At 36.9% G+C, this 18,107-nt stretch overlaps 1 protein-coding gene across 1 annotated transcript in view; it reads right to left on the reverse strand.

Annotated features, from left to right (window-relative positions):
* The window catches only part of cfap46 (cilia and flagella associated protein 46), a 48,925-nt gene extending 41,093 nt beyond the window's left edge, over window positions 1-7,832 (reverse strand). Inside the window, exons 1-12 of the mRNA XM_088421480.1 lie at window positions 7,784-7,832; window positions 7,589-7,707; window positions 7,022-7,153; window positions 5,747-5,811; window positions 4,863-5,027; window positions 4,204-4,327; window positions 3,868-3,962; window positions 2,293-2,418; window positions 2,103-2,202; window positions 1,867-1,965; window positions 1,332-1,522; window positions 420-645 (exon numbers count right to left, since the gene is read on the reverse strand). Of these exons, the coding sequence (XP_088277606.1) occupies window positions 420-645; window positions 1,332-1,522; window positions 1,867-1,965; window positions 2,103-2,202; window positions 2,293-2,418; window positions 3,868-3,962; window positions 4,204-4,327; window positions 4,863-5,027; window positions 5,747-5,811; window positions 7,022-7,153; window positions 7,589-7,707; window positions 7,784-7,832 (1,491 nt within the window). The remainder of the gene's footprint in view (window positions 1-419; window positions 646-1,331; window positions 1,523-1,866; window positions 1,966-2,102; window positions 2,203-2,292; window positions 2,419-3,867; window positions 3,963-4,203; window positions 4,328-4,862; window positions 5,028-5,746; window positions 5,812-7,021; window positions 7,154-7,588; window positions 7,708-7,783) is intronic.
* Window positions 7,833-18,107: the final 10,275 nt, after the last annotated feature.

An 18,107-nucleotide genomic window follows, 5' to 3' on the forward strand; every position in this document is an offset into this window, starting at 1 on the left:
TAATCACAACTAAGGGAAATTTGTCATTTCCAATACACCTTCAATGCATGTTTTTGGAACGTGGGAAGAAAGAGGGGTTCCCCAACAAGAACCATGCAAGCATGGGGAGAACATGCAAACTCCATACAAAAGGCCGGGACGAGCTGGAATTGAACCCAGGACCTCTGAAAAATCAGGCAGATGTGCAAACCGGTCTTGCACCATGCTTCAGCTTGCGTATACTCTTCTGTAAATGTATTTCACCCTTAAGACACACTAATTAAACTGTCCTATTAAACTTGTATATTTAAATGGCATTGCATTGATTTTATTTGATCTCCTTCTATTCCTTATTAATAAACATGTCTTCTTTCTCTCTAAAATCCTACCATGAACAGCTTTTAGAACTGCTAAAATGTGTCACACAAAGTGCTGTAAACCTGCTGCATAAGCATGGCGGCTTTATCCTCGGTCCGAGAGGGTGTTTGATAAAGGTTTCTTCTGAGCTGCAGAAGATGGAAAGCTGACGACAATCTTTCTTTTTGTGTGCCATTATCCAGCAGCATAGCTTTCTGTAGGTGAGTCATTGAAGCCTCAAGGAGTCCGTCTTCCTCTTCAGTCACTGCAAGCTCAGCGTGGACCTGACATCGAACTGAGAACAGCATGCTGGAATAATGAAATCATTACCCTTAAAAGATGAACCAAAACCAGCATTTTGTACTAACTAACATGTTAAGGTGTACTCTTCTGATATTAAATAGAAACAAATACATTGATTTTATATGAATTGCTGTGACATAGACAAAGCCTTAACAACTCAAAAAAAAAGGACACAGGGATGAGTCCCAAGAATAAGTGGGATAAAACAATAGGGCAGGCGAAATCCGCACAAGTTTCGAAACATCTGGCCACCCTAAGCATACACAACTCGGCTATTCCAGTCTGTAACTCCTGTCTATTCCAGTCTATAACATTCCTGTTATACTGTATATACTGTTTCAAGAACTTTATGTATGCTACACTTGCAGTTATTTTTTTCTCTTTTTACTGGTTGAAAGAATATGACAGTATCTTTGCCTGGTTTTGGAAAAGTAGGGGTTCCTCCATTCCTTATTGGACAATATATGTTGTGGGTTATGCTTAGGGGAAGTAAGGTGGGAGGGAGTGGTGCTCACTTTCGTTTCATATAATTTCATTACATAACAAAGACATCATAGTGTTGCCAGAGAAAAGGATGTCGAGATAGACTCTCATCTTACGGCTATTTTCGCTCAACACAAGACAGGTTACGGTACACAGTGCCCTAAAAGATGCACACCTGACTATAAATAAAAATCAATGAAATTAGTTACCATTGCATGTCCTCTAGTGCTTGGGCTACCCGTGCCAGAGGTGCCTTAACATGTCTGCGGAGATTGTGCTGCAACAGAGGAAGACAGAAGCTCCACTGGGTCGCACACACTGCCTGCACGGCTTGAGGGTCCCCCTCTCTGACTGCAGCCTGAAGACACTGATTTAGCTTTCCTATCGCTTTTAGACGAGCCTGGGGGGAAAACAGAATCTTCTGAAGCAATTAGAAGACACAATCCTTCGATCACAGTGCGCTATTCTCAAAAATGGGGATAAAGTCCCAGGATAATCAGGTGCTTTATGATTATAGCATATTAGTGAACGCAATAACGAGGACATTAACAATAAAAAATAAAGCTCTATTTGAACAGCAATTTCAGCATTTATTTAAAGTACAGCCATCAATTCTTCTACTTATTAAGCAGGAAAAAATGCTGACTAAAAAATAAGTGAAACTATTAACTGTGAACTGCAGATCAAACTGCAAAAATTACTACTTGATTAATATGTTCTGAGATGTGTCTGATGATGGAGCACCTCCACACTGGATTTGGAATAGTCATTCGTCTTTGTCTCTTTCTTCCGGAGGTTTATTTCACAGTTGACACACTCCATTACTATTTGTTCACCGATACTCTAAAAGGACAGAGCAATTCAAGAGTAAGGGTTTGATGTAAGATGCAAGAAAAAGATTTGTTTTATATTAAACCTGTTGTGTAAAGTCTGGAGTCCTGCTAATGCTTCAAGAGTTTAAGACAATATTAGGCACTCACAGTTTCCCCTGTTAACTTCAACTTTTTTAAGCATTTGGCAGCCACTTTATGATTCTTCGCTTGCAAGGCCAGCACAGCCAGCTCCAGGAGGAAGGACACTCTAAAGTCCAACACATAATATCAAAAACATTGCATTGCCCAGTTCAAACGTTATAAATTGGATTTCATCTGGTCACTTAAGGATACGTACCTGTTAGCTGGCGGGATAGGTGCCCGAAGCGAAGGTTTTGTGGAGTCCCCCAGAAGAGTAAAAATCTCTTCAAGCTCATTAGTGTCCTTTTTTGCAAGTTCGTCTTCGTTTATTTCTCCCAACCATCTAAAAACAAAGATGTCTTCAGTAAAGAAATCTATGGTGTTCAGCCAATGACGCCAGTAATGCATTACTTTTTTCAGACAAGTAATCCGATTAGTTACGTTTCTGATGTGACCCAAAGTTACTTTTGTGTATGTATACTGCATTCATAACCTTTAAAATGTAGGTACAGAGAGTACAGAAAGAAAGTACAGAAATTCAAAATCAATGTGGTGACACAATTCACACTCACGTGGCGCAAAAAATCACCTTTCCTAGCAATATAGCACTCACTAAAGTCTCCAAAGAAACCGTGCATTACTGAATACCCACAAACTTTGGTATTGAACTTTGGGATATGCATTATGGGAGAAGTCAAAACATTCACACGAGCAACATGGTAGTGTTTTCAAGATAAAAGAAAATAAAGTCAGTATTTTGAGTTGTATTAGCAGAAAAAAATATTGAAGTTTGTTGCACAGTCAGTAGTTATTACAGTATTACATAGCTTCAATAATGCCCATCCATCCATTTTCTACAGCCACTTATCCTCACTAGGGTTGTTGGCATGCTGATGCTTATCCCAGCTGTCTTTGGGAAGTAGGGGGGTGACACCTTGAGCTGGTTGCCAGCGCTTTAATAACATAGATTGCAAGACAATATACATGCACAAATTGTGTGACTGCAGGAATTACCCTAAATAAATTCTTAAATGTCTACATGATGTACATTCTAAATACATTATACATATACATGTACACTATAAATATTTAGTTTTGCCATTACAACGCTAGTCAAACATGTCAAGTATGCGTGCCTTTATTTTAGAAATAATTAAAAATCGATTTTTGTTAAATCCAGTGATACTGCACTTTTTTTTAAATCAACAACAAAAGCAAATTCTCAAATCATGAAATGTGTCATTAATATTAGTCAGAATGGTTTACTTTTTTTCAATAAAGACAAACTTAGTTCTTCATTGTCACTGTTACTCACATCCTAAGTGGCAAAACCAGGTGCCGTTTTTGCGTTAAGCAGGGTGGTCTGTATCTGCAAAATGTCACCATTAACGTAACTTGTGATGTGATTTAGTTATTTTTAATGCAAGTAATCAGTTAAGTAAATAGGCAACCTTAGTGAGCAGGTAATCAGTAAAATAGCTAAATTACTTTTTCAAGGTCATTGTGGCACTGGTGATGGCATACTGTATAATTCAAGAAAAAAGTAGTGTAATTATGAGTCTAATTGTTTATAGAAATAGGCAGCACAAATCATGATATTGTAGTACATAAAAATCCTAATTGATTAATATTGTAAATTTGGATCTCATCTCACCAGTTGAGAAAACATTTACTTAAATTGGCACTAAATTGTGAATTTAGTTTGGATTACTATGATTCACATTGAGAAAAAGCAAATAAAAATGCATTTCAATTGCTTGCAGAAATATAACAGTATATGAAAGCTTCTTACCTTCTAAATTGTAGTATTTTGTAAATGACAGTTAAGGCAGTCGACTGACGGCTCTTTTTAATGAGGATATCCCTTTTTGACAGGTTGTGCCACACCTAAAGTAAGAGGAATGTGGTTAAAATTTACACCGTATACTTCCATTGTTTGCAATGATTATATTAAGGAACATTGATTTAAATATGGTACAGAGAATACTATATATTTTGACTTGAAAGTTCAGCAATTTTAAAAGCGTTTTAACTCAGAATATCTTTAGAAAGTTGATTTGTATCTTTTATAACATATACTGTAGTTTATTCTTTTGCATTTTTCTTGTGAAGACATTCAATTGCATACCTGTGAACGAAAGACGTTTGAGTAAAGATGTGGGCAGTGCTTTCTAATGAATTCCTCTGTAACTCTGGCATAACTTGCAGCATCATCAGTTTTTCCAGCGTCCAAAAGAGAGTCAATTAGGTGCCTGAACAGATGCAGGCAGTAGATACAGTGGTAGCACATCGTTTTGAAGTCCAAAACAGAACATATCCATGTGATTCCCAAATTACATAAAACAACGTCTTATTTGTCTCCTCAATTTTCTGTTCACGAATGCAGCTGGATGGTTTTGATTTATAATTTAAAATGAACATGAAATTCAGTCACACAATCTAACTGACTATGGACTGAGATAGAAAAAAAAAATTGTCATTTACACCGTGTGTTCCGTCAGGAACTGTTAATCCAATTAAAACTTACTCACATCACACTGCACAGTATACACATTGTACATTGTGTCTGGTGACCAAAAACCAAATTAGCATTTGAACCTGAGGTGTTTTCATGAACATGAGACAGCTTACATCAGCTCACTTCCTCCTTTCTATTAGATGTGAAGCAAGCCAATTAATTGGGGGGTCCACAAAGCTGTTGCAGTGCATGAAATGGTGCTTAATTAGCTCTGTATACCATCCCCATGAATGCAGAATGAGCATAAGAGTGCAATGGGTGCCACTTGCATCATGAGTTCAGCCCTCCAGCTGTGATCCTTGTCTGCCACCAATTCCAGACTTTTGACCACCTGCCTGAGGGAGGATATGAGGTGGCAGCACCGCCCCGGCTGCAGGAGAGGACGTATCATCTGGAGATACAGCACTGAGGTATTGAACACAAGGTAGTGAGATCTGCCAGAAACAAACCACAAGCAAAACAAAGAAAAGCAACACTTTTAATTATATAGCCTGTGAATATAAATACACCCGATATAAATATATAAACATGTAAACAATGCATTGGTACAACATTATTCATTATTTGTGCTGAGCCTGAATGCCAAGTAAAATGAAACGCAAAACAGTAGAAGTTCAACTATTTGTTTAATGAGCCACAGTAGGGAAATTATTGGATGTGTAAAAAGTAAGTAAGTGTGTTAATTCTAAATAAACTGCTTTAGTGCTAATTGATCCACCAGAGAGCATGTTTTGTACTTGTCTGGCTTTAACATACATATTCCCTTAGGTGCTAGTTGGGGGTTTGCTCATTTGACACTTTTCTGCATTTGCAATGCCTCCTTGCCTTTGCTGATGTCCAAGCATCTTGTACAGAGAAACACAAGGGAATGAATTCACAGTATGTTGTCAAAAAACCCACCACAAAGCTGTTTGACTTAAACCAACACAGTACAGATGAGCCAAAAGTCAACAAGAGGTCATGGTAAGTAAGTAGATACCATTTAATTATTTATTCTTTGCCATTCAAACATTCATGTAGTAGAAAATTAGACTTAATTACACACACTCATGCACAACGTCTAAACACTTTCCACAGATGGTATATTTTATATGCATGTTGTTTTCCGGTTCATGGATATTGCGACAATCAATTGTGTTGAATGATTACTTACTTTTTCTCACGCTTTGAAACGTCGATTGCTTTAAGAAAGTACTGCACATTCTCTCTAAATTCTCCCTAAAAGAAAAAATAACAATGAATGGGACAGTGAAAAGTCTTCATCTGAATAATCATTCAACAGAAACATCCAAAACAAGTGTTTCTCAAATGGCCCTATGATTACCCCTCATTGTACTGAAAGGCACTTTGGGAAAAGTTGTGACAGTTTAAAATGGTTTCTCCAGGTGTCAGTAAAACTAAAAGCACCGGAGCTTTTCACATGCTGGAAATTTGCACATTATTGCACAATATCATATTTGTGGAAGACATTTCGGGGGAAAATTGGAAATTGACCACATTGGTACATTTAGACACGTGGAAAAAAAAAGGATATTCTTCAGAAGGCTCTTGGGTACCTTCTGCAAATTTTGATGCCCAACCTCCCGATTATGGCAATACACTCTAAAAACAATTGTGTTAGATATTTCTCAATTTTTGGGTACGGTAAGTTTGACCCAACCTTTTGGTCTGTTTTGCACATAACCAACACCAAAAATGGGCCTTTAATTTTTTTTTTAAACAAGAAAACCTCAAAACCCTCAGGCAGTTGGGTCAAATTTATCCAAGTATTGAATCAGTCTTTTCTGAGCCAGAATTTGATTAGTTTTGGGTCAACAGATGCACATAGTTCAAGCTCAAAATTTAGCACAGGCTCTTCATGTTTCAACTGATCATTCTCAATAGGTTTCACAGCTTAATAGGAGTCCACCTGTGGTAAGTTCAGTCGAGTGGACATGATTTGGAAAAGCACTGCTCTAAGTAAGGTCCCACAGGTGAAAGTGTAATCAAGCATGAAGTCAAAGGAATTGTGGAGATGATATGAAATAAGAAAGCAGACAGGATTGAAGTAAAGGTGAATGTAGCAATGTACAGGGACTTCCTGAATGAAACCCTGCTCAGGAGTGGCCACAACCTCAGACTGGGGAAAAGGTTGCAACCAACTGTTGGGGCAGGTTTCCTTCCAAAAGGTTAATGCACATAAAACATCTCTGGAAAGACGTGAAAATGTCTGCTTGAGCTTGAGAGCTACTGATGTGACGTTCACCAATGAAGAACAGTCTTTAGAACAGCTCTTCTGTGAACGATGGGACTTGATCAAGTCTTTGTTGAGAAGCCGATCATTCCCTCTACTGCCGTTTCCCCCCTCCCACCCCTGCCTGCAGGGTGCGTCATTTCAGCACATTAAAGCAACTCAACCAAGAAGCTGGATGTAATATACAGTACTTACAATGCTCCCTGTGGGTGGGGGAATCTTCAACTGGCTTTGACAGAGGAAGGCTCGACATAGATATTGATCAGCTGGTGGACAGCCGTCAAAGAACCTCTTTAGACAGGCTGCAGTTATCTCCAAACAACCCAGCTAAAACACAACAAGAAAGAAAAAAAATATTTCAATACGCTTATCAGTTTGCCACTTGAGTTACATACAAAACTAGTCACATACTGTACCTGCCCTGGAAATTTGTATAGGTGGACTTAGATAATCTACTGTAATAAGCATGCACCTGAAATGTAAAGCCGCAGGCACATTCGCAGTGTGATTCTCTCCATGTGCATGAGTGTATTGCATGTGTTTGCAAATTAGCATAAGGCAAAACATAACGTGAGCAATGTCCGTCCATCCATTTTATAAAGCCACTTATCCTCACTAGGGTCACAGGCCTGCTGGTGCCTATTCCAGGTGGCTATGGGCAGCAGGCGGGGGACAATCTGAACCGGGTGTCACTCAATAGCAGGGCACAGAGGGATGAACAAGCGAAGTGTATTTGTCATTATTTTAATTGTTGTCCCCTACCTCAAGAGCTACTTCTGCACAGAAGATGTACATATGTTGTTCAAAGCTGTGTGCTCCTCCTGAGTCAGCTTCTGTCATCTCTTCCAATTCATTGAAGGCAGACTGCAAAGCTGCGGCGTCTGTACACAAACAAACAGATACAATACAACTAGCATACTGTATTTCAACAGTAACTGCGCCTGTGGGAACACAAACCTTGTTTTTTCTTGGCCTTAGCCAAATACTGGAGGACATCCAGGTCCATTTTTGTGTCTGTTTGCAGAGCATGCACTGTAACCGCAAAATAAACAGGTTATCTTAAAGTGTGCTCTCGACTAGGAGAACTTGAATGACGCCCATGGATGACATTTCCCATCTGATTTAAAGACTTGAAAGACTGTTACTTTTAATCTTTCGATACTTGCTTGATTCGCTTACTTTTGTTCTTTAATCATCATTTAAACGGTACATTTTTGTGCAAGTGAATATTATGATATCCAATGCTACGACGTTCATGTTGCGCCAATGATACTTGCAGGATTCACTTAATTTTGTTCTTTAATCATCATTTAAACGGTACATTTTTGTGCAAGTGAATATTATGATATCCAATGCTACGACGTTTATGTTGCGCCAAACTAGTCATTTGTTAAAAAACAAGTAAATACCTGTGCGATCTAATTTAAATGGGAATATATATTTTCTTTAAAACTTGTACGAGTAGTTTTCCCAAGTTTGCGTCGGCCAACGACGATTTATTGTACATGTGCAGCAGCTTGTTTGAGTGTGTTACCTAGCAACACAGCTGTGTCGTCTGCCCTACGGTAAGCAAAGAAAGAAAAAATTATAGTAAATTACCCAGCGTTTTCTTTTTAATTTCAATTGTGCTTTATATCACATGAATACCTCGTGACTAGATCGATTTATGATCAACTAATATTTTGAAAAAGTGAGGTTTTTTTTGTTGTTATGGGATTATGGTTAAAACGGGACTGTAAATTTGGGGGGAAATGTATTTTAATTCCCTCAATCTTGCTTTTATAATTCAGATTCATAGTTGTTCTAACTGACTTTACCGACTGACGCCACATTCTGCCATGATTTAGGCTCTATTGCTGTCAATCAGCAATATGCTCCATTACCGTTAACGTGTGTCTTCAGTGTAATTTGTTTCAGTTTATGTTAAAGTGTTTCCTGATATTAAATGTCTTTCGGCTTTTGTTCACTTGCCTTCAAAATGTCTTTGGCTTTTGTTCATTTGTTTTCTGATAATCTGAATAGTATCATGTTTTGTTAAATTGATTTCTGAAATGTGAACAGTTTCCTTTTTGTTTATTTGTTTTCTACGTGTAAAATGTCTCAAAAGTACGTGTATAGCACCTTTTGTTAATTTCTTTTTCTGAAATGTTAATTTCATCTCTTGCTAATTTGCCCTCTGAAATGTACATGTGTTTAGGCCTTTGTTAATTTGTTTTCTGAAACGTAAATGTGGTTTGGGTTTTGTTATGTTTTCTGAGTTTTACATGTGCTTTGTCATTTGTCAAATTGTGTTCTGAAATATTAATATGTTTCTACTTGTGGTAAATTGGTTTCTCTAAATTTGTACCACAAAATGTAAAAGTGTTTTACAATTTGTTCATTTTTTTACATTTCTCCACCACTATAATTGTTTTTGGAAATGCACTAATTAATGTGCTCATTTCAAATTGGCTCTGAGACCTGTATCAAAACATCTGCAAAGAAAAGCTGTAATGTTCTCTCCTTTGTCTCTGCTTTATGAAACTTACTTTATTAAGATGAGTAAAAATGATTCTAATTTTCTCAAAAGTAAGAGTGCAGTATGTGTGATGTCAGATTTTTGGTCCACTTTATACATCATTTCTATTTTGTTAGCGTGACCACTGACCTCTGCCGTACTGGCAGGTATTTTGACTTCCAGTGCTTTCATCAGGCATGTCCAAACTAGGTCCTCGAGGGCCTCTATCCTGCATGTTTTTGAAGTTTCTGTCCTCAAACTCACCTGATTCAAATAATCAGCGCATCAGCAAGCTCAACGAAAGCCTAGTAACGATCCTGATCATTTGAATCAGCTGCACTGGATGAAGTCAAATCAAATTGTATTTATAAAACACATTTAAAAAGACCATGGTCAACCAAAGTGCTGTATGATAAAACAATAGTGCAAATAAAAACATAAAACAAGCGAACAAGCTAAAACAGATAAGACAGCAGTGCATCAGAACTGTCAGCTTTCAAGGTGTATAAAAGCAAGCGAGAATAAGTTGTTTTCTTAAGAGGCATTTACGTAAAACCAGAAGGTCTGTGCGGATCTAATAGACAGATGCAAAGCTTTCCAGAGCCTTTGGGGTGGCTGCTTGCAAAGGGTTGATCGCCAGGAGTCTTTAGCCTACTCTTGTGATAATGTAGGAGTTCAGCTAGGTAAGGAGCGGCCATGCTATTTAGGGCTTTGACGGTGATCAGTCATATTTCAAAGTTTATTCTAAAGCGTATGCGTAACAGGTGCAAAGAGGCCAGCGCTGGAGTGATGTGCAAGTGTCTCTTGGATGATGTAAACATTAAAAACATGCAGGATTGTGGCCCTCGAGGACCGGGTTTGGACAAGCCTGGCTTACACAAAAAGATTTTCGTGTGAGGTGTGCTGTTTCACAGAACAGTAAGAGTATTTGGCCAAATTATCCTGTATTTTTAAGAATGCCATCTCTGTTTCAAGAAATGCGCCAAACCACCGGAGAAAACTGTAATGATCTCAGTAATAATGATTATGTGTAGGGCTGGTTCTGGCTTGGAAAAACAATTAGCTGCTCAGTCCGCCCCACGCAGATGGTCCTAAATCATGATGATTAGGCTTTTAAAATGAAAAATGTGTGTTCCCATCACTCATGTCATAAGCATACACCTGTTCTGCAGCATAATTAATCAATATCAGTAAGAATAAGCTAAAAGGCCTTCATCATAATGACAGAGCGGACCCTCACTGATACTGAAAAATGTTTTTCAAATCCAAAAAGGTTTATTGAAAGGGATCAAGCACTTGCGGAACACCATAGGGCGCTGTTTGTAAAACATTCTATGCTGAAAACAGCATTTCGTCGCGTTCTCTCCCATGAGTTCTTATCACGAAAATGAGAAAACACCTGCGTTACCATCAGTGGCAGTGGCGTGTGAACCTTACTAGACACCCAGGCGAACGGTCAGTTTAAATGCTGTAAAAAGAAAAAAAATACAGGACCCTTCTCAAAATGTATTTCCACTCCATACAAGCAGACAATGCTCCTTCAATGTATGCATTCTCTCACACGTTTTTGTGAAAGGAGTGGCGTTTTTGGGAGTGCTCTTACCCCAGATTGATGACTTTTGCTTCTCTGCACGCTCCGGTCCATGGAGACATGCCGTAAATGTAACCATAAATGAACGTGTAGATCCTATTACTTATAATAATAATAATAATAATAATAATAATAATAATAATAATAATAATAATAATAATAATAATTAGATCAAATCTCTGAGGAAATAAACTTTTGAATTTACAATGCTTTGAGAGGAAAAAAACTAAAAGAAACAAAAACAAGTAAAAAACAAAACAAACAAAATGTTTGAGGAAACCTATTCTGCCACGTTGCACCGACAGGACTGTCAGTGTTGCAAAACTTTAATGAAAAGAGCATTCCTAACAATAGGTCCACCTGAAAGCTCCCAATTCTCCTGAAAAGTTTTCAATTTAGTTTGAATTGGTTTAAGATTAAGATGTAACATTTTTATTTAATTTAACTTATACAAAGAAGCAAGATTTAATATCAGATTTAATTTCTAAAAGTGATGTGCTATTGTAAACCCGCAGTAAAGTAATTCTCAAAAATACACACAATTTTCTATTAAATGCTGTTTGAAGCTAAACACACTGGTGGAGCCGGTGGGGGTGGGGGGGCAGTGCCACCTCTGTAATCTGCTTGGCCACCCTCTCGGGTGTCACTCCAGATAATTGACGTGTTGCAGCAATCATGCTGGGAACGTCTGTTAGATTAAGCCTCTGGCAGATATGTGCTGTTAAATGTATGTTACCACACAACTGGTCAAAAGTTCATCCAACAGTTTACAGAAGATTATTTCCACAGTGTGGACAAGTTAGCTAATAATAAACTTAACATCAACTTCGGTCTATTTTCCCTTCCATGTTTTAGGCTGGAAGTGGAGCTTTGATATATGAAAATACTTGCCCTTGAATCTTCAAATTTGAACTAGGGTATACTCGAAATGTTAACTAGAAATATGGCTACTGTCAGATACTACTAGATGCAAAAAGTAAACAAAAAAAAAATAATTATGTTCAGACAGGCACTGATGCCTAGGCTAAAATTTGTCATATAGCAAAATTTTCAGTTTAGCAGACCCCTGAGATGGCCTAGGCACAGACTTTTTGAAAGCAAAAAGTAAATCAAAAAGAAAAGAAGCTGGAAAAACAAGCACACGGACACCAAGATGGAAAACAAGTACAAATAATGAACTGGTATGTAGGTTACAAATACTGATTAATAACTTTCCAGATATAAATTCAAGCAAACCTCCAGGAGGCTGTTGCTTGTGTGTTTCACTACAAGGGTTTTCATTGTTGTTATGCATTTCAATTAGGACACACGCAATACCAATCAGAAGCAATTATAATAACAATTAATGTATAGTAGAAATAAATGCTTAAATATAGCTACAAATCCTATGTGTAGAAAAAACACCAATTAAAAAGAGCATGCTGGTACATGTCTAAATGTAGTCATGAAGCAATTATAATAACAATTAATGTATAGTAGAAATAAATGCTTAAATATAGCTACAAATCCTTTGTGTAGAAAAAACACCAATTAAAAAGAGCATGCCGGTACATGTCTAAATGTAGTCCATTGGCCCCGTTTCTACAAAAATAAACATTTTCATTAATTTATAAGCATTGTTTGAAATTAACTACATTGAACATAATGTGCGGAACTCATCCATAATGTAGCATTGTCATGTGAAGTCAGTCAAATAACCACTTTTGCATTATTGTATCTGATCCCTATGGTGGGTTCACATACATCATCACTTAAATGTCTAAATGTATTATATTTCTAAGATGTTGAATCAGCGGGATCAGTTAAATCATTGATTACCTGCCAAGCACTCATTAATTATTGAATGGTTTGTACACATGCTATCTGAATGCTATCTGCCAAACAACAATTACAGTACATCACTTTTGATCTTATATATAACAAATATTGTGTTTGTCTTCTTACACTCGATACAGATTATGTGTCTCCATACAAGAATATGCTCTGCTTTCAGACTCGAAGCCAAAATTATATCTATAGCCAATTATTAATAAGAACAAATATTGCAGTGTTTGAAAAAGGAACATGCTTAAAACCTAAGCAGAATTCAAAAAGAAAGTAGTCATTTCCCCAACATTTGTGTAAAACTGGCTAAATTAACCATCCATCCATCCATCCATTGAGTTGCTTTAACAGGGAAGCCTAGACTTCTCTCTCAACTCACAATTCTTCCAACTCCTCCAGCGGGTATCCCAATTATAACTCCCATGGCACCTGGGAGACTTAGTCTCTGCAGGGTTTCCCTGGTTGTGCCTGTCCCACATGTAAAAGTCAATCAAAAACGGACACCCAAATCCACAAATTAAAAAAAAAAAAAAAAAGCTTTTGTGGATTAACATAAATGAGATCCATCTGGCAAGTGGCTATTGCAGTGCCACTATGCCATACTCATCATACATTTTACATTATGTACTGCTTTACAATTATGATGTTCAGAAATTCCTATAAACCTGTGGCTATGAAACAGAGCCCATAGAGTAACTGTTGCTGAAATTCAGGGGTGCCATGCTGAAAGTAAATGGGGCGATCAATCACAACCAAAACCTTAGAAAATATCCACTCTCTTGTTATTCTCATTTCCTCTTAGTGGCTATATGTCTTCCTTGACAATAGTGCCATGTTTTGTGGTTTGGAAATAAAACAAAACAAAACAAAAAAAAACGAAAATCTATGTGGAGCTGAAAAATCTGTTACAGGGTTGCTTTTTTATTTATTTAATTTTTTTTTTGTACACATTGATTGACAAATGGTGCTCAATTGCTTCGTGTGCACCAAAGAGTCATTCGTTTTTTTGTGATTGTCCAATTCAATTGCTTTTGGGTTCTAGGAAATGAAAGTCGAGACCTTAAAGAGGTTGTATTTGTAGATATCTGAAAATAAACAACCCCATCAGTCGTGTACTGTTTTATTTATTGTCAAAGGACTTAGACTAACAGTACATGTATCTAAAAGAAGAAGAATGATATTCACTTTAATGATTGAAGTGCACTAATACAGAACAATTTCAGGCAGCAGAGGATTGGAGGATTCAACCAGCAGGTGTCCGTTAAGTGGCTTATTGATGGCTGCCAGCAGGGCAATCATAGTATGGCTAATCATAACTGATTCACAACCCTTCTCATGCTGAGAGAATAATTTTGGCGTGGTGGTATTGGAGTATCTCAACAATGTCAAGCAATACAAATGACAATCCAAGCAAGTGAAATGGAAACTTGACTATTGACATTGCTCGAGCGATTTGATGTCTGTAAAATGAGCCACAAAATAATGCTGCTTTGCTGTTTAATTTATCATATTCATGTTTGCTTCAAAATTGTTTTAAGCTCTATTGGAGAAGAAGGAGCAGCACCTTCGAAATCAATCAATCTGTTTTTTTCCATGTCATCTTCATTCGGGCAACATATATCTGGTCATCATTCAATCACAGGCAACATATAGACGAAATTCTTTTGAAATTGACTCTCACATCTCGCCTGTTTTTAAAATGTGGGAACAAGTCATAGTACACAGGGAAGGTCCAAACAAATCCTCTGTAAAATAACCTCAATCCTATAGAACATGCTAATTCTACACGAGATTCTAGAACCAAGATTTAACCTCAGATCACCTAACCGTAAGGTAAACAGGCTACCCACTGTTGCACCCCTTTGAAATGTGTAATTATATTGTAATTTCAATCGTTTTCATGACTTGAGTACAATTTATGCATTAAAGTAGATCAATTTTAAGTGATTTGATTCTGTTTAAATGGCAAATCTAAAGGGATTTAGAACCTTGTCAGCTAGTGCTAAGTAGGCTTCCAGAGTGCCATCAAATCCAATACCCATGACCATTGGCAAACACACCAGGGGCATCCATCAACTGTAGTGACAGCATACCTAATGAGGCTCAATAGACATTTTACACATACTGTATATCTGACTTTTCTGATGTTTTTTTTTTTTTTTTAATCTGCTGCTGCTGATGCATTAACCCATAGAGTAGCACACAAATTTTCCCCCTGGTGATCAACAAAGGATTATCCTATAGAACTGGCTATACAGTAGTGATGTGTTGGTTGCAGCGATCCAGTTCTTATTGCAGTCTCTTTGAAATGGACAGTGAGAGCCTTGTGGGGTTTTCCTCATCTTATATCCTGTTACTTGACAATAATAGCTCACTTTAAAATAATAATTAAAAAAATGATAATCAATTAAATGTTATATAATTTAACATACAGTAAGAAAATAAATAAGCAGCCCTTGAATAGAAGACAAAATTCTCATCATTATTAAATACTATCAACATCCTAAGTTTATGGAAGAGCGTTATATTTAGTAATTCCCAACGCCCTTGATGACAAGTGGCTCTCTTACTAAACGCAAAACACCTGCCTGTATCCCAGATATTTAAATGCCAACACTAAAGTAAGGCCTACCGACTTGTTTTTTCAAGTCGATCCCAAAGTTCAATCCAAACTTTGCCAAAGAGCATTAGTCCCACCAGTGCTATCAGTATTGTTCTATCAATATCCCCTTGAACAGGCCTTGCTGGAATGTTTTTCTATCTGTCATTTTGTGATGAAATGCCAGATTAATCGGTTTGTTATATAATTTAAAAGCCTGCTTGTGAAAATGTATAAAACACTGCACACAACTGAGTCTCTGTCACAGTCACGAAATCTGCACATGATTTATTGGGCATAAATATATCCCAATCATAACTTAGCTTTAAAATGGCTATGCACTATGAATATCATGAGCTTTTTTTTTTTTTTTTTTACCACTAATTGCAAGCAATGAATGGAAAACATAATTCCGTGGGAGGATGTGACCACTAATATCTACTGTATATACTATACGTATGACTTGAAGGTATTTGAACTGGGCCTCTGCATTGGGTGAGGCACGTAATTTATCATCAGGCTCAATATCAGATCAGTGGCAGTTCTTAGTTGGAGTCTATCTATAGTAAAAGGTTGTGTCATTCATGTGAAAGTAATTATATCCAATTCAATGTAGGCTTTCCCTACCCTCCAGTACCGATTTAAAATTGAATTCAAGTTTCTTGCTATTGTTAGTATAGCATTTCTGCGGATGCTGGTTCGATCGCATACAAAGGACAAATGGGGATTAATTAATAGGACAAAAAGATATACCCGATTCATCCATCACGACACACCTAAGAGCATTGGAAAGTTCCTTGTTCGGGTCGGTGCATTAGTTATTCAAAAGACGTTTTACAGCGGAAAAAAACTGCAGTCTAAAGATATATACAGCATAATGCAGTGGATCTTGTGACAATCGGTCTTCTCATGAAAATGTTTGTAAAATTATTGAAATTAGTTGCCTACGTGTTGAATTTTACTGTCCTAAAAAAGAATCTTCAACCTTACTTGGATTTGGGGACTGTGTTTTTTGTTGGACATGAGCTGTAATTAACTCCAAAGTCACAAAGATAACCCTAGCCAAAGCTTATCTCCATACAGTAAATGAGTAGGATGAGTGGGCTATTAATCATACTTCAGATGCTGGCAACACAGAAAACGTGCATGTCCCCCATTTGTTTATCTGTATGCTTTTCAAAGTACTATAGTTACACCCATACAAATTTATTAACATAAGACTGCAATAACATGAATTTAAATTCATGTTTTGTCTTAATACTTGCATCAAATTAAATGTGCATGACAGTAGATTCATTTATACATAGGTACATCACAGATGAAATTTCGTCAAGCTCATGTGTATAGGATTTATTTAAAGTTATTTATTTAGTTATGTATTTAAAGATCCAGTGGGGATTATCTTGAATTATGCTTTGAAGAACTTTATATATAATATACACATGTATAAAGGCTAATATTTATCATTGGCCCTAGTATGATTGTACACCGTGTTCTTAGCGTACTGTTCTTACAGTTTCCTGCCACTGACATGGTAGTCAGAATGGCACTCGTTCTCATAAGACATGATTATCGTTTTTAAAAGTTTCAATATGTCTCAATAACATTTCATGCTTCGTCAAATGACCCCATTGATATGAAAAAAATATAAGGTACATTTTTCTCCTACACCTTTTGAGGCTCTCTGAAATTATAATTTCTGCCCCACCCCCACGTGGGGTGCACCAATGAAAGTTAGACTTGTTTAATTTCACACTTTATGGATGGGCACTCCAGAGACCCAACTATTCATATATAAGCAATTAAAAGTAAATTTCACGTAATGTGCACGGTTTATAAAACTCTTGTGTGACCTAACGGCCATTCTCTCCTTAATATGTACATGGGCTTGTGTACTATGCATCTAAATGTTCTGCATTCCAGACTTCTGATACACCCACCACGCATAAAATGGGAATAAATACAGAAACATCAAAAAGCATTGATTCACTGACATCTCAGGCTGGCAGACAGTACAGTCAGTAGAAATAATTTGAATTTGGTGGGAATTCATCACTCCATTACACCTGGATTCTTCTAAACCTGGTTTGTGGCAGTCGTGTTTGTCCTCACCTGGCATTTTAGCATTTCATATCATTTCTTTAAATGAGGCTGTCCTAGTAGGCTTTTAGCTGGAGATTGAGAGCCAATCCATCACAGAGTAAATGTAGCTAGACAATCACTTTCATCTTTGAGTGATTGAGTTCCCAGAGTGTTGTAAGGCAAATACAGCTCAACTTCAGACAACAAGACATTTTAAATGAAAACTAATGCTAAATATAATGTGCAGCAGCCCAAATACTACAAGGAGCTGACGCTGTAATTTCAATGATGTGTGCAATTTAAAGTGCTGAATATGCTCATGTGAAATAGAGAACTTTGTACTATAAAAAATAAGCAGCATTACTTTTTTTTCTCATAATGAAAATGACCCACACTTAACTTGAGGGCGAACCTTCATTATTACAAAAAAGGAGAAGAACGGACTCATTATAGTTTGTTCTATGTATCAACAATGAATATTGTCGACTGAATTTTTTCATATACTCTAGAGAAATTGTGTTAATTTCCCTAAAAGGCACTGTGTAAGATTTAGACCATTTTTCATTAAAAAGGAACAAATTAAATTATTCGAATTTTAAAAAACTTACAAATGAATGTGTTCTTAATGACCAACAGTATGTTTTAAATATAATAGTAGGTCTAGTTATCATTAAATCATATTACATGA

The sequence above is a fragment of the Hippichthys cyanospilos genome, chromosome 8 (genome assembly GCF_059441005.1).
Source record: "Hippichthys cyanospilos isolate Australia breed blue-spotted pipefish chromosome 8, RoL_Hcya_1.0, whole genome shotgun sequence".
Lineage (NCBI taxonomy): Eukaryota > Metazoa > Chordata > Actinopteri > Syngnathiformes > Syngnathidae > Hippichthys > Hippichthys cyanospilos.